The sequence below is a fragment of the Schistocerca gregaria genome, chromosome 6, assembly GCF_023897955.1.
Source record: "Schistocerca gregaria isolate iqSchGreg1 chromosome 6, iqSchGreg1.2, whole genome shotgun sequence".
NCBI classification, from domain to species: domain Eukaryota; kingdom Metazoa; phylum Arthropoda; class Insecta; order Orthoptera; family Acrididae; genus Schistocerca; species Schistocerca gregaria.
In genome coordinates this window covers 734707-750264 of record NC_064925.1, presented here as the reverse complement: position 1 = coordinate 750264, position 15558 = coordinate 734707, and the positions used below count along the sequence as shown (strand labels likewise).

Here is a 15558-nt window from a genome sequence, read left to right as displayed (position 1 = left end):
CAACAGAATGAATAGCCATCAATGGAAGGACATAAACCCTATCACATGAACTGTTTATGATCCGGACATTAACGTGAGATCTGACCACAGGAAGCATTGCTTGGGCATTCGAACATCCATGCCCGAGGCAGGATTCGAACCTGCGACCGGAGTGGTCGTGCGACTCCAGACTGTAGCGCCTAGAACCGCTCGGCCACTACGGCCAGCCCACACTACTGTACCAGCGGTCGTTGTTCACTGAGTAGACTGCCGGGGCGCCAAAATCTCACAGATCTACGATTCGACTCCTCGCCAGGTTTATTTTTTATTTTTAGACGTCTCTTCTCTAGTTTTTGTACATGAAAATAGCGTATCACATTACACTGCATGTATGTTTCTACTAACGTACCGTACAACAGTAAATGGCCGTCACGAAGGAGTACACAGACGATGAATACGCCGATATGGTTTTTGTGCTGGGTGCCTCCCACAACCAAACAGTTGCTGCTGCTGTTCGTGCATGTCCTGCACGGTGCTCTCAAAGGATTAAAGTCGCGGCCTAGTGCTCAGTCTGTGTGGTGGGCAGTGTGGCGCCCGAGGTTGTAGCTGACTGGTTACCAAACAAGTGTTACTATATGTATGTACTGCGTTCCTTGTGTAGCCACCAAACTAGTTAGCAGTGACACTTCTTGTTCATCGTCTCCATCCTCTTCGTGTATTGTTCGCGAATCGGAAGATCCGCTTCGTACCCGTAAATAATGTCCATGGATTCGACCAGGAAATTAGTGACTGGCTGCATGAGAATATCGGTATTTCTGGTGATAATGCTGAGTTCATGCAAATGAATCATGAGAAATACTGTATTTTTGCTATAGTGCATAGTGTTAGAATATTACTGAAAGCAGAGTGCAAATTTCAATTCCGTAATTATGACGATACTTTCATTACCATTTACATAAGTAACTGTAATAGCGTACTGAAAACTGTCAGGTTTCTAAATCTTCCGCCAGAGTTAAACAACAAGGATTTGATACAAGTATTTTATAACTGCTGACAGGTAACAAGCATCGAATTCGAAAAGTGGTCTACTGGATGCAAGATTCAGTGCTGTACGAATGTTGGTTACGTCCGATATCTCGTTCCATATTCTTGTAGGCAATTGCAAAGAATACATAATATATCTTGGTGAAACTCCGACATGTCACGTGTGCAATGGACCAGGATATCTTCGAGAAAACTGACCATGATATCTTCTACATCTACATCTACATCTACATCTACATACATACTCCGCAATCTACCATACGGTGCGTGGCGGAGGGTACCTTGTACCACAACTAGCATCTTCTCTCCCTGTTCCAGTCCCAAATAGAACGACGGAAAAATGACTGCCTATATGCCTCTGTACGAGCCCTAATCTCTCTTGTCTTATCTTTGTGGCCTTTCTGCGAAATGTAAGTTAGCGGCAGTAAAATTGTACTGCAGTCAGCCTCAAATACTGGTTCTCTAAATTTCCTCAGTAGCGATTCACGAAAAGAACGCCTCCTTTCCTCTAGAGACTCCCACCCGAGTTCCTGAAGCATTTCCGTAACACTCGCGTGATTATCAAACCTACCTGTATCAAATCTAGGAGCCCGCCTCTGAATTGCTTCTATGTTCTCCCTCAATCCGGCATAATAGGTATCCCAAACGCTCGAGCAGTACTCAAGAATAGGTCGTATTAGTGTTTTATAATCGGTCTCCTTTACAGATGAACCACATCTTCCCAAAATTCTACCAATGAACCGAAGACGACTATCCGCCTTCCCCACAACTGCCATTACATGCTTGTCCCACTTCATATCGCTCTGCAACGTTACTCCCAAATATTTAAACGACGTGACTGTGTCAAGCGCTACACTACTAATGGAGTATTCAAACATTACAGGATTCTTTTTCCTATTCATCTGCATTAATTTACATTTATCTATATTTAGAGTTAGCTGCCATTCTGTACACCAATCACAAACCCTGTCCAAGCCATCTTGTATCCTCCTGAAGTGTTCGAGATATCTTCTACTGCCTGTATCCTGCTCTCATCATCGTAACCCGCCTACATCGTGCTGCCCAACGCAACGCTTCGTATGCAACAAAAAGTTAAGAGATTTCGCCGAACGCTATCCCCTGACCTAGAAACTTTCTTTCTCTATTAAAAGTATAAGAATTACAGACTCTATTTAAATAAATTCTTTGTTTAGTTTATGTTTGCTTCCTGCTAATGAAAATAAAATTACAATCAGTGAATTAAAAGTTTCCTCGTAGTCACGTCTTCCTCTCATTAGAACTAATTCTCCTTGCATGTCAAAATTATTGTAGTTATTTTATGTAGTGTTATGAGACTACATATATGACAGTGACTAATAAGAGTATTTTGTCGGGAAATATGGCTTCGTGCGAAAATTACGCCGACCGCCATAATTGCTTGCGTTCTGACCAATAACGTAAAAGCTGCATTTCCGTATTTGTGCATTTCCTGACGTGAGCGGGAATTATAAATGTCAGCTGTCAAATCACGTAGGGACTGTTTACCAAGTAATAAAAGTTTTTGATGTTGTATTGCTACGAGTCGTATTATTAAGAGACACTAGTTATACTCAAAAGTGGCCGGATGAAGTGGTCGTGCGGTTACAGGCTCTACAGTCTGGAACCGGGCTACCGCTACGGTCGCAGGGTCGAATCCTGCCTCGGGCATGGATGTGTGTGATGTCCTTAGGTTCGTTAGGTTTAATTAGTTCTACGTTTTAGGCGACTGATGACCCAAGAAGTTAAGTCGCATAGTGCTCAGAGCCATTTGAACCATATACTCAAAAGTGGCTAGATGTATGGTGAACCCCTCCCCCCGCCAACCAGTGTTCATGCAGTTATTAATAGCATTGTGTGTGATTCACGAAATTTTGTCACTTTTTCTAATTCCTTTTAGATATTGTCTTAGATGTCTTTGAAGTTTCAGAGAATATATACACAATTTTGTATAATTTCAGAGCAGTTTCTCGTGAATATTAAAGATTTTAGTTCATAAAAAAAGTGGGATCGTGACCAATTGAGAAGTATAACAAAGAGTGTGGTTTCCCAACTAGAATTTTGGATGACTTCACAGTTCGGATTTTGATAATTTTTTCCTATGGGTTGAGGTCATCACAATTTTAGAAACAATGTGTTACAACTTGCTAGGGCATATGAAGTGTCAGCCTCGGCACAAGTTCTGTTCGATGATGCTTGTGCTTTGGACGTTGTCACTTGTCGTCGGACTCTTAGATCATATGCTCGGTCTCGGTCCAGGTCACCGTCTGCTTTGGACGTTGTCACTCGTCGTCGGACTCTTAGATCATATGCTCGGTCGCGGTCCAGGTCACCATCTGCTTTGGACGTTGTCACTTGTCGTCGGACTCTTAGATCATATGCTCGGTCTCGGTCCAGGTCACCGTCTGCTTTGGACATTGTCACTTGTCGTCGGACTCTTAGATCATATTCTCGGTCTCGGTACAGGTCACCATCTGCTTTGGACGTTGTCACTTGTCGTCGGACTCTTAGATCATATGCTCGGTCTCGGTCCCGGTCACCGTCTGCTTTAGACAATGTCACTTGTCGTCGGACTCTTAGATCATATGCTCGGTCGCGGTCCAGGTCACCATCTGCTTTGGACGTTGTCACTTGTCGTCGGACTCTTAGATCATATGCTCGTTCTCGGTCCAGGTCACCGTCTGCTTTGGACATTGTCACTTGTCGTCGGACTCTTAGATAATATGCTCGGTCACGGTCCAGGTCACCGTCTGCTTTGGACATTGTCACTTGTCGTCGGATTCTTAGATAATATGCTCGGTCGCGGTCCAGGTCACCCTCTGCTTTGGACATTGTCACTTGTCGTCGGACTCTTAGATCATATGCTCGGTCTCGGTCCAGGTCACCGTCTGCTTTGGACGTTGTCACTTGTCGTCGGACTCTTAGATCACATGCTCGGTCGCGGTCCAGGTCACCATCTGCTTTGGACGTTGTCACTTGTCGTCGGACTCTTAGATCATATGCTCGTTCTCGGTCCAGGTCACCATCTGCTTTGGACGTTGTCACTTGTCGTCGGACTCATAGATCATATGCTCTGTCTCAGTCCAGGTTACCGTCTACTTTGGACGTTGTCACTTGTCGTCGGACTCTTATATAATATGCTCGGTCTCGGTCCAGGTCTCCGTCTGCTTTGGACATTGTCACTTGTCGTCGGACTCTTAGATCATATGCTCGGTCTCGGTCCAGGTCACCATCTGCTTTGGACGTTGTCACTTGTCGTCGGACTCTTAGATCATATGCTCGTTCTCGGTCCAGGTCACCATCTGCTTTGGACGTTGTCACTTGTCGTCGGACTCTTAGATCATATGCTCGGTCTCGGTCCAGGTCACCGTCTGGTTTGGACACTGTCACTTGTCGTCGGACTCTTAGATCATATGCTCGGTCTCGGTCCAGGTCACCGTCTGCTTTGGACATTGTCACTTGTCGTCGGACTCTTAGATCATATGCTCAGTCTCGGTCCAGGTCACCGTCTGCTTTGGACATTGTCACTTGTCGTCGGACTCTGAGATCATATGCTCGTTCTCGGTCCAGGTCACCATCTGCTTTGGACGTTGTCACTTGTCATCGGACTCTTAGATCATATGCTCGGTCTCGGTCCAGGTCACCATCTGCTTTGGACGTTGTCACTTGTCGTCGGACTCTTAGATCATATGCTCGTTCTCGGTCCAGGTCACCATCTGCTTTGGACGTTGTCACTTGTCGTCAGACTCTTAGATCATATGCTCGTTCTCGGTCCAGGTCACCATCTGCTTTGAACGTTGTCACTTGTCGTCGGACTCTTAGATCATATGCTCGTTCTCGGTCCAGGTCACCATCTGCTTTGGACGTTGTCACTTGTCGTCGGACTCTTAGATCATATGCTCTGTCTCAGTCCAGGTCACCGTCTGCTTTGGACATTGTCACATGTCGTCGGACTCTTAGATCATATGCTCGGTCTCGGTCCAGGTTACCGTCTCCTTTGGACGTTGTCACTTGTCGTCGGACTCTTAGATCATATGCTTGGTTGCGGTCCAGGTCACCATCTGCTTTGGACGTTGTCACTTGTCGTCGGACTCTTAGATCATATGCTCGTTCTCGGTCCAGGTCACCATCTGCTTTGGACGTTGTCACTTGTCGTCGGACTCTTAGATCATATGCTCGTTCTCAGTCCAGGTCACCATCTGCTTTGGACGTTGTCACTTGTCGTCGGACTCATAGATCATATGCTCTGCCTCAGTCAAGGTCACCGTCTGCTTTGGACATTGTCACTTGTCGTCGGACTCTTAGATCATATACTCGGTCGCGGTCCAGGTCGCCATCTGCTTTGGACGTTTTCACTTGTCGTCGGACTCTCAGATAATATGCTCTGTCTCGGTCCAGGTCACCGTCTGCTTTGGACATTGTCACTTGTCGTCGGACTCTTAGATCATATGCTCGGTCTTGGTCCAGGTCACCATCTGCTTTGGACGTTGTCACTTGTCGTCGGACTCTTAGATCATATGCTCGTTCTCGGTCCAGGTCACCATCTGCTTTGTCACTTGTTGTCGGACTCTTAGATCATATGCTCGGTCTCGGTCCAGGTCACTGTCTGATTTGGACATTGTCACTTGTCGTCGGACTCTTAGATCATATGCTCGTTCTCGGTCCAGGTCACCATCTGCTTTGGACGTTGTCACTTGTCGTCGGACTCTTAGATCATATGCTCGTTCTCGGTCCAGGTCGCCATCTGCTTTGCACGTTGTCACTTGTCTTCGGACTCTTAGATCATATGCTCGGTCTCGGTCCAGGTCACCTTCTGCTTTGGACACTGTCACTTGTCGTCAGACTCTTAGATCATATGCTCGGTCTCGGTCGAGGTCACCGTCTGCTTTGGACATTGTCACTTGTCGTCGGACTCTTAGATCATATGCTCGGTCTCGGTCCAGGTCACCGTCTGCTTTGGACATTGTCACTTGTCGTCAGACTCTTAGATCATATGCTCGTTCTCGGTCCAGGTCACCATCTGCTTTGGACGTTGTCACTTGTCGTCGGACTCATAGATCATATGCTCTGTCTGAGTCCAGGTTACCGTCTACTTTGGACGTTGTCACTTGTCGTCGGACTCTTAGATAATATGCTCGGTCTCGGTCCAGGTCACCGTCTGCTTTGGACATTGTCACTTGTCGTCGGACTCTTAGATCATATGCTCGGTCTCGGTCCAGTTCACCATCTGCTTTGGACGTTGTCACTTGTCGTCGGACTCTTAGATCATATGCTCGTTCTCGGTCCAGGTCACCATCTGCTTTGGACGTTGTCACTCGTCTTCGGACTCTTAGATCATATGCTCGGTCTCGGTCCAGGTCACCGTCTGCTTTGGACATTGTCACTTGTCGTCGGAGTCTTAGATCATATGCTCGGTCTCGGTCCAGGGCACCGTCTGCTTTGGACATTGTCACTTGTCGTCGGACTCTTAGATCATATGCTCGGTCGCGGTCCAGGTCACCATCTGCTTTGGACGTTGTCACTTGTCGTCGGACTCTTAGATCATATGCTCGTTCTCGGTCCAGGTCACCATCTGCTTTGGACGTTGTCACTTGTCATCGGACTCTTAGATCATATGCTCGGTCTCGGTCCATGTCACCATCTGCTTTGGACGTTGTCACTTGTCGTCGGACTCTTAGATCATATGCTCGTTCTCGGTCCAGGTCACCATCTGCTTTGGACGTTGTCACTTCTCGTCGGACTCTTAGATCATATGCTCGGTCTCGGTCCAGGTCACCGTCTGCTTTGGACATTGTCACTTGTCGTCGGACTCTTAGATCATATGCTCGGTCTCGGTCCAGGTCACCGTCTGCTTTGGACATTGTCACTTGTCGTCGGACTCTTAGATCATATGCTCGGTCGCGGTCCAGGTCACCATCTGCTTTTGACTTTGTCACTTGTCGTCTGACTCTTAGATCATAAGCTCGTTCTTGGTTCAGGTCACCATCTGCTTTAGATGTTGTCACTTGTCGTCGGACTCTTAGATCATATGCTCGTTCTCGGTCCAGGTCACCATCTGCTTTGGACGTTGTCACTTGTCGTCGGACTCATAGATCATATGCTTTGTCTCGTCCAGGTCACCGTCTGCTTTGGACATTGTCACATGTCGTCGGACTCTTAGATCATATGTTCGGTCTCAGTCCAGGTTACCGTCTACTTTGGACATTGTCACTTTTCGTCGGACTCTTAGATCATATGCTCGGTCTCGGTCCAAGTCACCGTCTGCTTTGGACATTGTCACTTGTCGTCGGACTCTTAGATCATATGCTCGGTTGCGGTCCAGGTCACCATCTGCTTTGGACGTTGTCACTTGTCGTCGGACTCTTAGATCATATGCACGTTCTCGGTCCAGGTCACCATCTGCTTTGGACGTTGTCACTTGTCGTCGGACTCTTAGATCATATGCTCGTTCTCGGTCCCGGTCACCATCTGCTTTGGACGTTGTCACTTGTCGTCGGACTCATAGATCATATGCTCTGCCTCAGTCCAGGTCACCGTCTGCTTTGGACATTGTCACTTGTCGTCGGACTCTTAGATCATATGCTCGGTCTCGGTACAGGTTACCGTCTACTTTGGACGTTGTCACTTGTTGTCGGACTGTTAGATCATATGCTCGGTCTCGGTCCAGGTCACCGTCTGCTTTGGACATTGTCACTTGTCGTCGGACTCTTAGATCATATACTCGGTCGCGGTCCAGGTCGCCATCTGCTTTGGACGTTGTCACTTGTCGTCGGACTCTTAGATCATATGCTCGTTCTCGGTCCCGGTCACCATCTGCTTTGGACATTGTCACTTGTCGTCGGACTCTTAGATCATATGCTCGGTCTCGGTCCAGGTCACCATCTGCTTTGGACGTTATCACTTGTCGTCGGACTCTTAGATCATATGCTCTTTCTCGGTCCAGGTCACCGTCTGCTTTGGACATTGTCACTTGTCGTCGGACTCTTAGATCATATGCTCGGTCGCGGTCCAGGTCACCATCTGCTTTGGACGTTGTCACTCGTCGTCAGACTCTTAGATCATATGCTCGTTCTCGGTCCAGGTCACCATCTGCTTGGGACGTCGTCACTTCTCGTCGGACTCTTAGATCATATGCTCGTTCTCGGTCCAGGTCACCATCTGCTTTGGACGTTGTCACTTGTCGTCGGACTCATAGATCATATGCTCTGTCTCAGTCAAGGTCACCGTCTGCTTTGGACATTGTCACTTGTCGTCGGACTCTTAGATCATATGCTCGGTCTCGGTCCAGGTTACCGTCTACTTTGGACGTTGTCACTTGTCGTCGGACTCTTAGATCATATGCTCGGTCTCGGTCCAGGTCACCGTATGCTTTGGACATTGTGACTTGTCGTTGGACTCTTAGATCATATGCTCGTTCTCGGTCCAGGTCTCCATCTGCTTTGGACGTTGTCACTTGTCGTCGGACTCTTAGATCATATGCTCGGTCACGGTCCAGGTCACCATCTGCTTTGGACATTGTCACTTGTCGTCGGACTCTTACATCATATGCTCTGTGTCGGTCCAGGTCTCCGTCTGCTTTGGACATTGTCACTTGTCGTCGGACTCTTAGATAATATGCTCGGTCTCGGTCCAGGTCACCATCTGCTCTGGATGTTGTCACTTGTCGTCGGATTCTTAGATCATATGCTTGGTCTTGGTCCAGGTCACCGTCTGCTTTGGACATTGTCACTTGTCGTCGGACTCTTAGATAATATGCTTGGTCTCGGTCCAGATCACCATCTGCTTTGGACATTGTCACTTGTCGTCGGACTCTTAGATCATATGCACGGTCTCGGTCCAGGTCACCGTCTGCTTTGGACGTTGTCACTTGTCGTCGGACTCTTAGATCATATGCTCGGTCTCGGTCCAGGTCACCGTCTGCTTTGGACATTGTCACTTGTCGTCGGACTCTTAGATCATATGCTCGTTCTTGGTCCAGGTTACCATCTGCTTTGGACGTTGTCACTTGTCGTCGGACTCTTAGATAATATGCTCGGGCTTGGTCCAGGACACCGTCTGCTTTTTACATTGTCACTTGTCGACGGACTCTTAGATCATATGCTCGGTCTCGGTCCAGGTCACCGTCTGCTTTGGACATTGTCACTCGTCGTCGGACTCTTAGATCATATGCTCTGTCTCAGTCCAGGTTACTGTCTGCTTCGGACATTGTCACTTGTCGTCAGACTCTTAGATCATATGCTCGGTCGCGGTCCAGGTCACCGTCTGCTTTGAACGTTGTCACTTTTCGTCGGACTCTTAGATCATATGCTAGGTCTCGGTCCAGGTCACCGTCTGCTTTGGACATTGTCACTTGTCGTCGGACTCTTAGATCATATGCTCGGTCTCGGTCCAGGTCACCATCTGCTTTGGACATTGTCACTTGTCGTCGGACTCTTAGATCATATGCTCAGTCGCGGTCCAAGTCACCATCTGCTTTGGACGTTGGCACTTGTCGTCGGACTCTTAGATCATATGCTCGTTCTCGGTCCAGGTCACCATCTGCTTTGGACATTGTCACTTGTCGTCGGACTCTTAGATCATATGCTCGTTCTCGGTCCAGGTCACCATCTGCTTTGGACATTGTCACTTGTCGTCGGACTCGTAAATCATATGCTCGGTCTCGGTCCAGGTCACCTTCTGCTTTGGACGTTGTCACTTGTCGTCGGACTCTTAGATCATATGCTCGTTCTCGGTCCAGGTCACCGTCTGCTTTGGACATTGTCACTTGTCGTCGGACTCTTAGATCATATGCTCGGTCTCGGTCAAGGTCACCGTCTGCTTTGGACATTGTCACTTGTTTTCGGACTCTTAGATCATATGCTCTGTGTCGGTCCAGGTCTCCGTCTGCTTTGGACATTGTCACTTGTCGTCGGACTCTTAGATAATATGCTCGGTCTCGGTCCAGGTCACCGTCTGCTTTGGACGTTGTCACTTGTCGTCGGACTCTTAGATCATATGCTTGTTCTCGGTCCAGGTCACCATCTGCTCTGGATGTTGGCACTTGTCGTCGGATTCTTAGATCATATGCTTGGTCTTGGTCCAGGTCACCGTCTGCTTTGGACATTGTCACTTGTCGTCGGACTCTTAGATAATATGCTCGGTCTCGGTCCAGATCACCATCTGCTTTGGACATTGTCACTTGTCGTCGGACTCTTAGATCATATGCTCGGTCTCGGTCCAGGTCACCGTCTGCTTTGGACATTGTCACTTGTCGTCGGACTCTTAGATCATATGCTCGTTCTTGGTCCAGGTTACCATCTGCTTTGGACGTTGTCACTTGTCGTCGGACTCTTAGATAATATGCTCGGGCTTGGTCCAGGACACCGTCTGCTTTTTACATTGTCACTTGTCGACGGACTCTTAGATCATATGCTCGGTCTCGGTCCAGGTCACCGTCTGCTTTGGACGTTGTCACTTGTCGTCGGACTCATAGATCATATGCTTTGTCTCGTCCAGGTCACCGTCTGCTTTGGACATTGTCACATGTCGTCGGACTCTTAGATCATATGTTCGGTCTCAGTCCAGGTTACCGTCTACTTTGGACATTGTCACTTTTCGTCGGACTCTTAGATCATATGCTCGGTCTCGGTCCAGGTCACCGTCTGCTTTGGACATTGTCACTTGTCGTCGGACTCTTAGATCATATGCTCGGTTGCGGTCCAGGTCACCATCTGCTTTGGACGTTGTCACTTGTCGTCGGACTCTTAGATCATATGCACGTTCTCGGTCCAGGTCACCATCTGCTTTGGACGTTGTCACTTGTCGTCGGACTCTTAGATCATATGCTCGTTCTCGGTCCCGGTCACCATCTGCTTTGGACGTTGTCACTTGTCGTCGGACTCATAGATCATATGCTCTGCCTCAGTCCAGGTCACCGTCTGCTTTGGACATTGTCACTTGTCGTCGGACTCTTAGATCATATGCTCGGTCTCGGTACAGGTTACCGTCTACTTTGGACGTTGTCACTTGTTGTCGGACTGTTAGATCATATGCTCGGTCTCGGTCCAGGTCACCGTCTGCTTTGGACATTGTCACTTGTCGTCGGACTCTTAGATCATATACTCGGTCGCGGTCCAGGTCGCCATCTGCTTTGGACGTTGTCACTTGTCGTCGGACTCTTAGATCATATGCTCGTTCTCGGTCCCGGTCACCATCTGCTTTGGACATTGTCACTTGTCGTCGGACTCTTAGATCATATGCTCGGTCTCGGTCCAGGTCACCATCTGCTTTGGACGTTATCACTTGTCGTCGGACTCTTAGATCATATGCTCTTTCTCGGTCCAGGTCACCGTCTGCTTTGGACATTGTCACTTGTCGTCGGACTCTTAGATCATATGCTCGGTCGCGGTCCAGGTCACCATCTGCTTTGGACGTTGTCACTCGTCGTCAGACTCTTAGATCATATGCTCGTTCTCGGTCCAGGTCACCATCTGCTTGAGACGTCGTCACTTCTCGTCGGACTCTTAGATCATATGCTCGTTCTCGGTCCAGGTCACCATCTGCTTTGGACGTTGTCACTTGTCGTCGGACTCATAGATCATATGCTCTGTCTCAGTCAAGGTCACCGTCTGCTTTGGACATTGTCACTTGTCGTCGGACTCTTAGATCATATGCTCGGTCTCGGTCCAGGTTACCGTCTACTTTGGACGTTGTCACTTGTCGTCGGACTCTTAGATCATATGCTCGGTCTCGGTCCAGGTCACCGTATGCTTTGGACATTGTGACTTGTCGTTGGACTCTTAGATCATATGCTCGTTCTCGGTCCAGGTCTCCATCTGCTTTGGACGTTGTCACTTGTCGTCGCACTCTTAGATCAAATGCTCGTTCTCGTTCCAGGTCACCTTCTGCTTTGGACATTGTGACTTGTCGTCGGACTCTTGGATCATATACTCGGTCGCGGTCCAGGTCGCCATCTGCTTTGGACGTTGTCACTTGTCGTCGGACTCTTAGATCATATGCTCGTTCTCGGTCCAGGTCACCATCTGCTTTGGAGGTTGTCACTTGTCGTCGGACTAATAGATCATATGCTCTGTCTCAGTCCAGGTCACCGTCTGCTTTGGACGTTGTCACTTGTCGTCGGACTCTTAGATCATATGCTCGGTCACGGTCCAGGTCACCATCTGCTTTGGACATTGTCACTTGTCGTCGGACTCTTACATCATATGCTCTGTGTCGGTCCAGGTCTCCGTCTGCTTTGGACATTGTCACTTGTCGTCGGACTCTTAGATAATATGCTCGGTCTCGGTCCAGGTCACCGTCTGCTTTGGACGTTGTCACTTGTCGTCGGACTCTTAGATCATATGCTTGTTCTCGGTCCAGGTCACCATCTGCTCTGGATGTTGTCACTTGTCGTCGGATTCTTAGGTCATATGCTTGGTCTTGGTCCAGGTCACCGTCTGCTTTGGACATTGTCACTTGTCGTCGGACTCTTAGATAATATGCTTGGTCTCGGTCCAGATCACCATCTGCTTTGGACATTGTCACTTGTCGTCGGACTCTTAGATCATATGCACGGTCTCGGTCCAGGTCACCGTCTGCTTTGGACATTGTCACTTGTCGTCGGACTCTTAGATCATATGCTCGGTCTCGGTCCAGTTACCGTCTGCTTTGGACATTGTCACTTGTCGTCGGACTCTTAGATCATATGCTCGTTCTTGGTCCAGGTTACCATCTGCTTTGGACGTTGTCACTTGTCGTCGGACTCTTAGATAATATGCTCGGGCTTGGTCCAGGACACCGTCTGCTTTTTACATTGTCACTTGTCGACGGACTCTTAGATCATATGCTCGGTCTCGGTCCAGGTCACCGTCTGCTTTGGACATTGTCACTCGTCGTCGGACTCTTAGATCATATGCTCTGTCTCAGTCCAGGTTACTGTCTGCTTCGGACATTGTCACTTGTCGTCAGACTCTTAGATCATATGCTCGGTCGCGGTCCAGGTCACCGTCTGCTTTGAACGTTGTCACTTTTCGTCGGACTCTTAGATCATATGCTTGGTCTCGGTCCAGGTCACCGTCTGCTTTGGACATTGTCACTTGTCGTCGGACTCTTAGATCATATGCTCGGTCTCGGTCCAGGTCACCATCTGCTTTGGACATTGTCACTTGTCGTCGGACTCTTAGATCATATGCTCAGTCGCGGTCCAAGTCACCATCTGCTTTGGACGTTGGCACTTGTCGTCGGACTCTTAGATCATATGCTCGTTCTCGGTCCAGGTCACCATCTGCTTTGGACATTGTCACTTGTCGGCGGACTCTTAGATCATATGCTCGTTCTCGGTCCAGGTCACCATCTGCTTTGGACATTGTCACTTGTCGTCGGACTCGTAGATCATATGCTCGGTCTCGGTCCAGGTCACCTTCTGCTTTGGACGTTGTCACTTGTCGTCGGACTCTTAGATCATATGCTCGTTCTCGGTCCAGGTCACCGTCTGCTTTGGACATTGTCACTTGTCGTCGGACTCTTAGATCATATGCTCGGTCTCGGTCAAGGTCACCGTCTGCTTTGGACATTGTCACTTGTTTTCGGACTCTTAGATCATATGCTCTGTGTCGGTCCAGGTCTCCGTCTGCTTTGGACATTGTCACTTGTCGTCGGACTCTTAGATAATATGCTCGGTCTCGGTCCAGGTCACCGTCTGCTTTGGACGTTGTCACTTGTCGTCGGACTCTTAGATCATATGCTTGTTCTCGGTCCAGGTCACCATCTGCTCTGGATGTTGTCACTTGTCGTCGGATTCTTAGATCATATGCTTGGTCTTGGTCCAGGTCACCGTCTGCTTTGGACATTGTCACTTGTCGTCGGACTCTTAGATAATATGCTCGGTCTCGGTCCAGATCACCATCTGCTTTGGACATTGTCACTTGTCGTCGGACTCTTAGATCATATGCTCGGTCTCGGTCCAGGTCACCGTCTGCTTTGGACATTGTCACTTGTCGTCGGACTCTTAGATCATATGCTCGTTCTTGGTCCAGGTTACCATCTGCTTTGGACGTTGTCACTTGTCGTCGGACTCTTAGATAATATGCTCGGGCTTGGTCCAGGACACCGTCTGCTTTTTACATTGTCACTTGTCGACGGACTCTTAGATCATATGCTCGGTCTCGGTCCAGGTCACCGTCTGCTTTGGACATTGTCACTCGTCATCGGACTCTTAGATCATATGCTCTGTCTCAGTCCAGGTTACCGTCTGCTTCGGACATTGTCACTTGTCGTCAGACTCTTAGATCATATGCTCGGTCGCGGTCCAGGTCACCGTCTGCTTTGGACGTTGTCACTTTTCGTCGGACTCTTAGATCATATGCTTGGTCTTGGTCCAGGTCACCGTCTGCTTTGGACATTGTCACTTGTCGTCGGACTCTTAGATAATATGCTCGGTCTCGGTCCGGATCACCATCTGCTTTGGACATTGTCACTTGTCGTCGGACTCTTAGATCATATGCTCGGTCTCGGTCCAGGTCACCATCTGCTCTGGATGTTGTCACTTGTCGTCGGATTCTTAGATCATATGCTTGGTCTGGGTCCAGGTCACCGTCTGCTTTGGACATTGTCACTTGTCGTCGGACTCTTAGATAATATGCTCGGTCTCGGTCCAGATCACCATCTGCTTTGGACATTGTCACTTGTCGTCGGACTCTTAGATCATATGCTCGGTCTTGGTCCAGGTCACCATCTGCTTTGGACGTTGTCACTTGTCGTCGGACTCTTAGATCATATGCTCGTTCTCGGTCCAGGTCACCATCTGCTTTGGACGTTGTCACTTGTCGTCGGACTCTTAGATCATATGCTCGGTCTCGGTCCAGGTCACCGTCTGCTTTGGACATGGTCTCTTGTCATCGGACTCTTAGATCATATGCTCGGTCTCGGTCCAGGTCACCGTCTGCTTTGGACATTGTCACTTGTCGTCGGACTCTTAGATCACATGCTCGTTCTCGGTCCAAGTCACCATCTGCTTTGGACGTAGTCACTTGTCGTCGGACTCTTAGATCATATGCTCGTTCTTGGTCCAGGTCACCATCTGCTTTTTACGTTGTCACTTGTCGTCGGACTCTTAGATCATATGCTCGTTCTCGGTCCAGGTCACCATCTGCCTTGGACGTTGTCACTTGTCGTCGGACTCATAGATCATATGCTCTGTCTCAGTCCAGGTCACCATCTGCTTTGGACATTGTCACTTGTCGTCGGACTCTTAGATCATATGCTCGGTCTCGGTCCAGGTTGCCGTCTACTTTGGACGTTGTCACTTGTCGTCGGACTCTTAGATCATATGCACGGTCTCGGTCCAGGTCACCGTCTGCTTTGGACATTGTCACTTGTCGTCGGACTCTTAGATCATATGCTGGGTCGCGGTCCAGGTCACCATCTGCTTTGGACGTTGTCACTCGTCGTCGGACTCTTAGATCATATGCTCGTTCTCGGTCCAGGTCACCATCTGCTTTCGACGTTGTCACTTGTCGTCGGACTCTTAGATCATATGCTCGT

At 48.8% G+C, this 15558-nt stretch overlaps 4 protein-coding genes across 4 annotated transcripts; all 4 read right to left on the bottom strand.

The window, feature by feature from the left end:
• Positions 1 to 3153: 3153 nt before the first annotated feature.
• Positions 3154 to 4491, bottom strand: LOC126278283 (U1 small nuclear ribonucleoprotein 70 kDa-like). Its single transcript, XM_049978293.1, has 2 exons — positions 4131 to 4491; positions 3154 to 4064 (listed from the first exon to the last, which is right to left on the bottom strand). Exons 1-2 carry the CDS (start codon positions 4489 to 4491, stop codon positions 3154 to 3156), a joined length of 1272 nt encoding a protein of 423 aa, XP_049834250.1.
• A 2141-nt stretch (positions 4492 to 6632) lies between these two features.
• Positions 6633 to 8002, bottom strand: LOC126278281 (U1 small nuclear ribonucleoprotein 70 kDa-like). Its single transcript, XM_049978286.1, has 3 exons — positions 7642 to 8002; positions 7228 to 7506; positions 6633 to 7093 (listed from the first exon to the last, which is right to left on the bottom strand). The coding sequence occupies exons 1-3, from the start codon at positions 8000 to 8002 to the stop codon at positions 6633 to 6635; spliced, it is 1101 nt and encodes a 366-aa protein (XP_049834243.1).
• Positions 8003 to 9484: 1482 nt separating this feature from the next.
• Positions 9485 to 10279, bottom strand: LOC126278280 (uncharacterized). The gene has a single exon (XM_049978284.1). It carries the CDS (start codon positions 10277 to 10279, stop codon positions 9485 to 9487), a length of 795 nt encoding a protein of 264 aa, XP_049834241.1.
• A 2929-nt stretch (positions 10280 to 13208) lies between these two features.
• On the bottom strand, positions 13209 to 14003 carry LOC126278278 (uncharacterized). The gene has a single exon (XM_049978282.1). It carries the CDS (start codon positions 14001 to 14003, stop codon positions 13209 to 13211), a length of 795 nt encoding a protein of 264 aa, XP_049834239.1.
• Positions 14004 to 15558: the final 1555 nt, after the last annotated feature.

Bases quoted from the DNA above. Each gene is read 5' to 3' on its own strand.
- LOC126278283 (XM_049978293.1), bottom strand. From the start codon at position 4,491: ATGTCCAAAGCAGACGGTGACCTGGACCGAGACCGAGCATATGATCTA. The intron at 4,065-4,130 runs GTAACCTGGACT...CGTCCAAAGCAG, and splicing joins GACAACGTCCAAAGTAGACG to ATGGTGACCTGGACCGAGAA.
- LOC126278281 (XM_049978286.1), bottom strand. From the start codon at position 8,002: ATGTCCAAAGCAGACGGTGACCTGGACCGAGAAAGAGCATATGATCTA. The intron at 7,507-7,641 runs GTAACCTGTACC...CGTCCAAAGCAG, and splicing joins GACAACGTCCAAAGTAGACG to ATGGTGACCGGGACCGAGAA. The intron at 7,094-7,227 runs GTAACCTGGACT...CGTCCAAAGCAG, and splicing joins GACAATGTCCAAAGTAGACG to ATGGTGACCTGGACCGAGAA.
- LOC126278280 (XM_049978284.1), bottom strand. From the start codon at position 10,279: ATGTCCAAAGCAGACGGTGACCTGGACCGAGACCGAGCATATGATCTA.
- LOC126278278 (XM_049978282.1), bottom strand. From the start codon at position 14,003: ATGTCCAAAGCAGACGGTGACCTGGACCGAGACCGAGCATATGATCTA.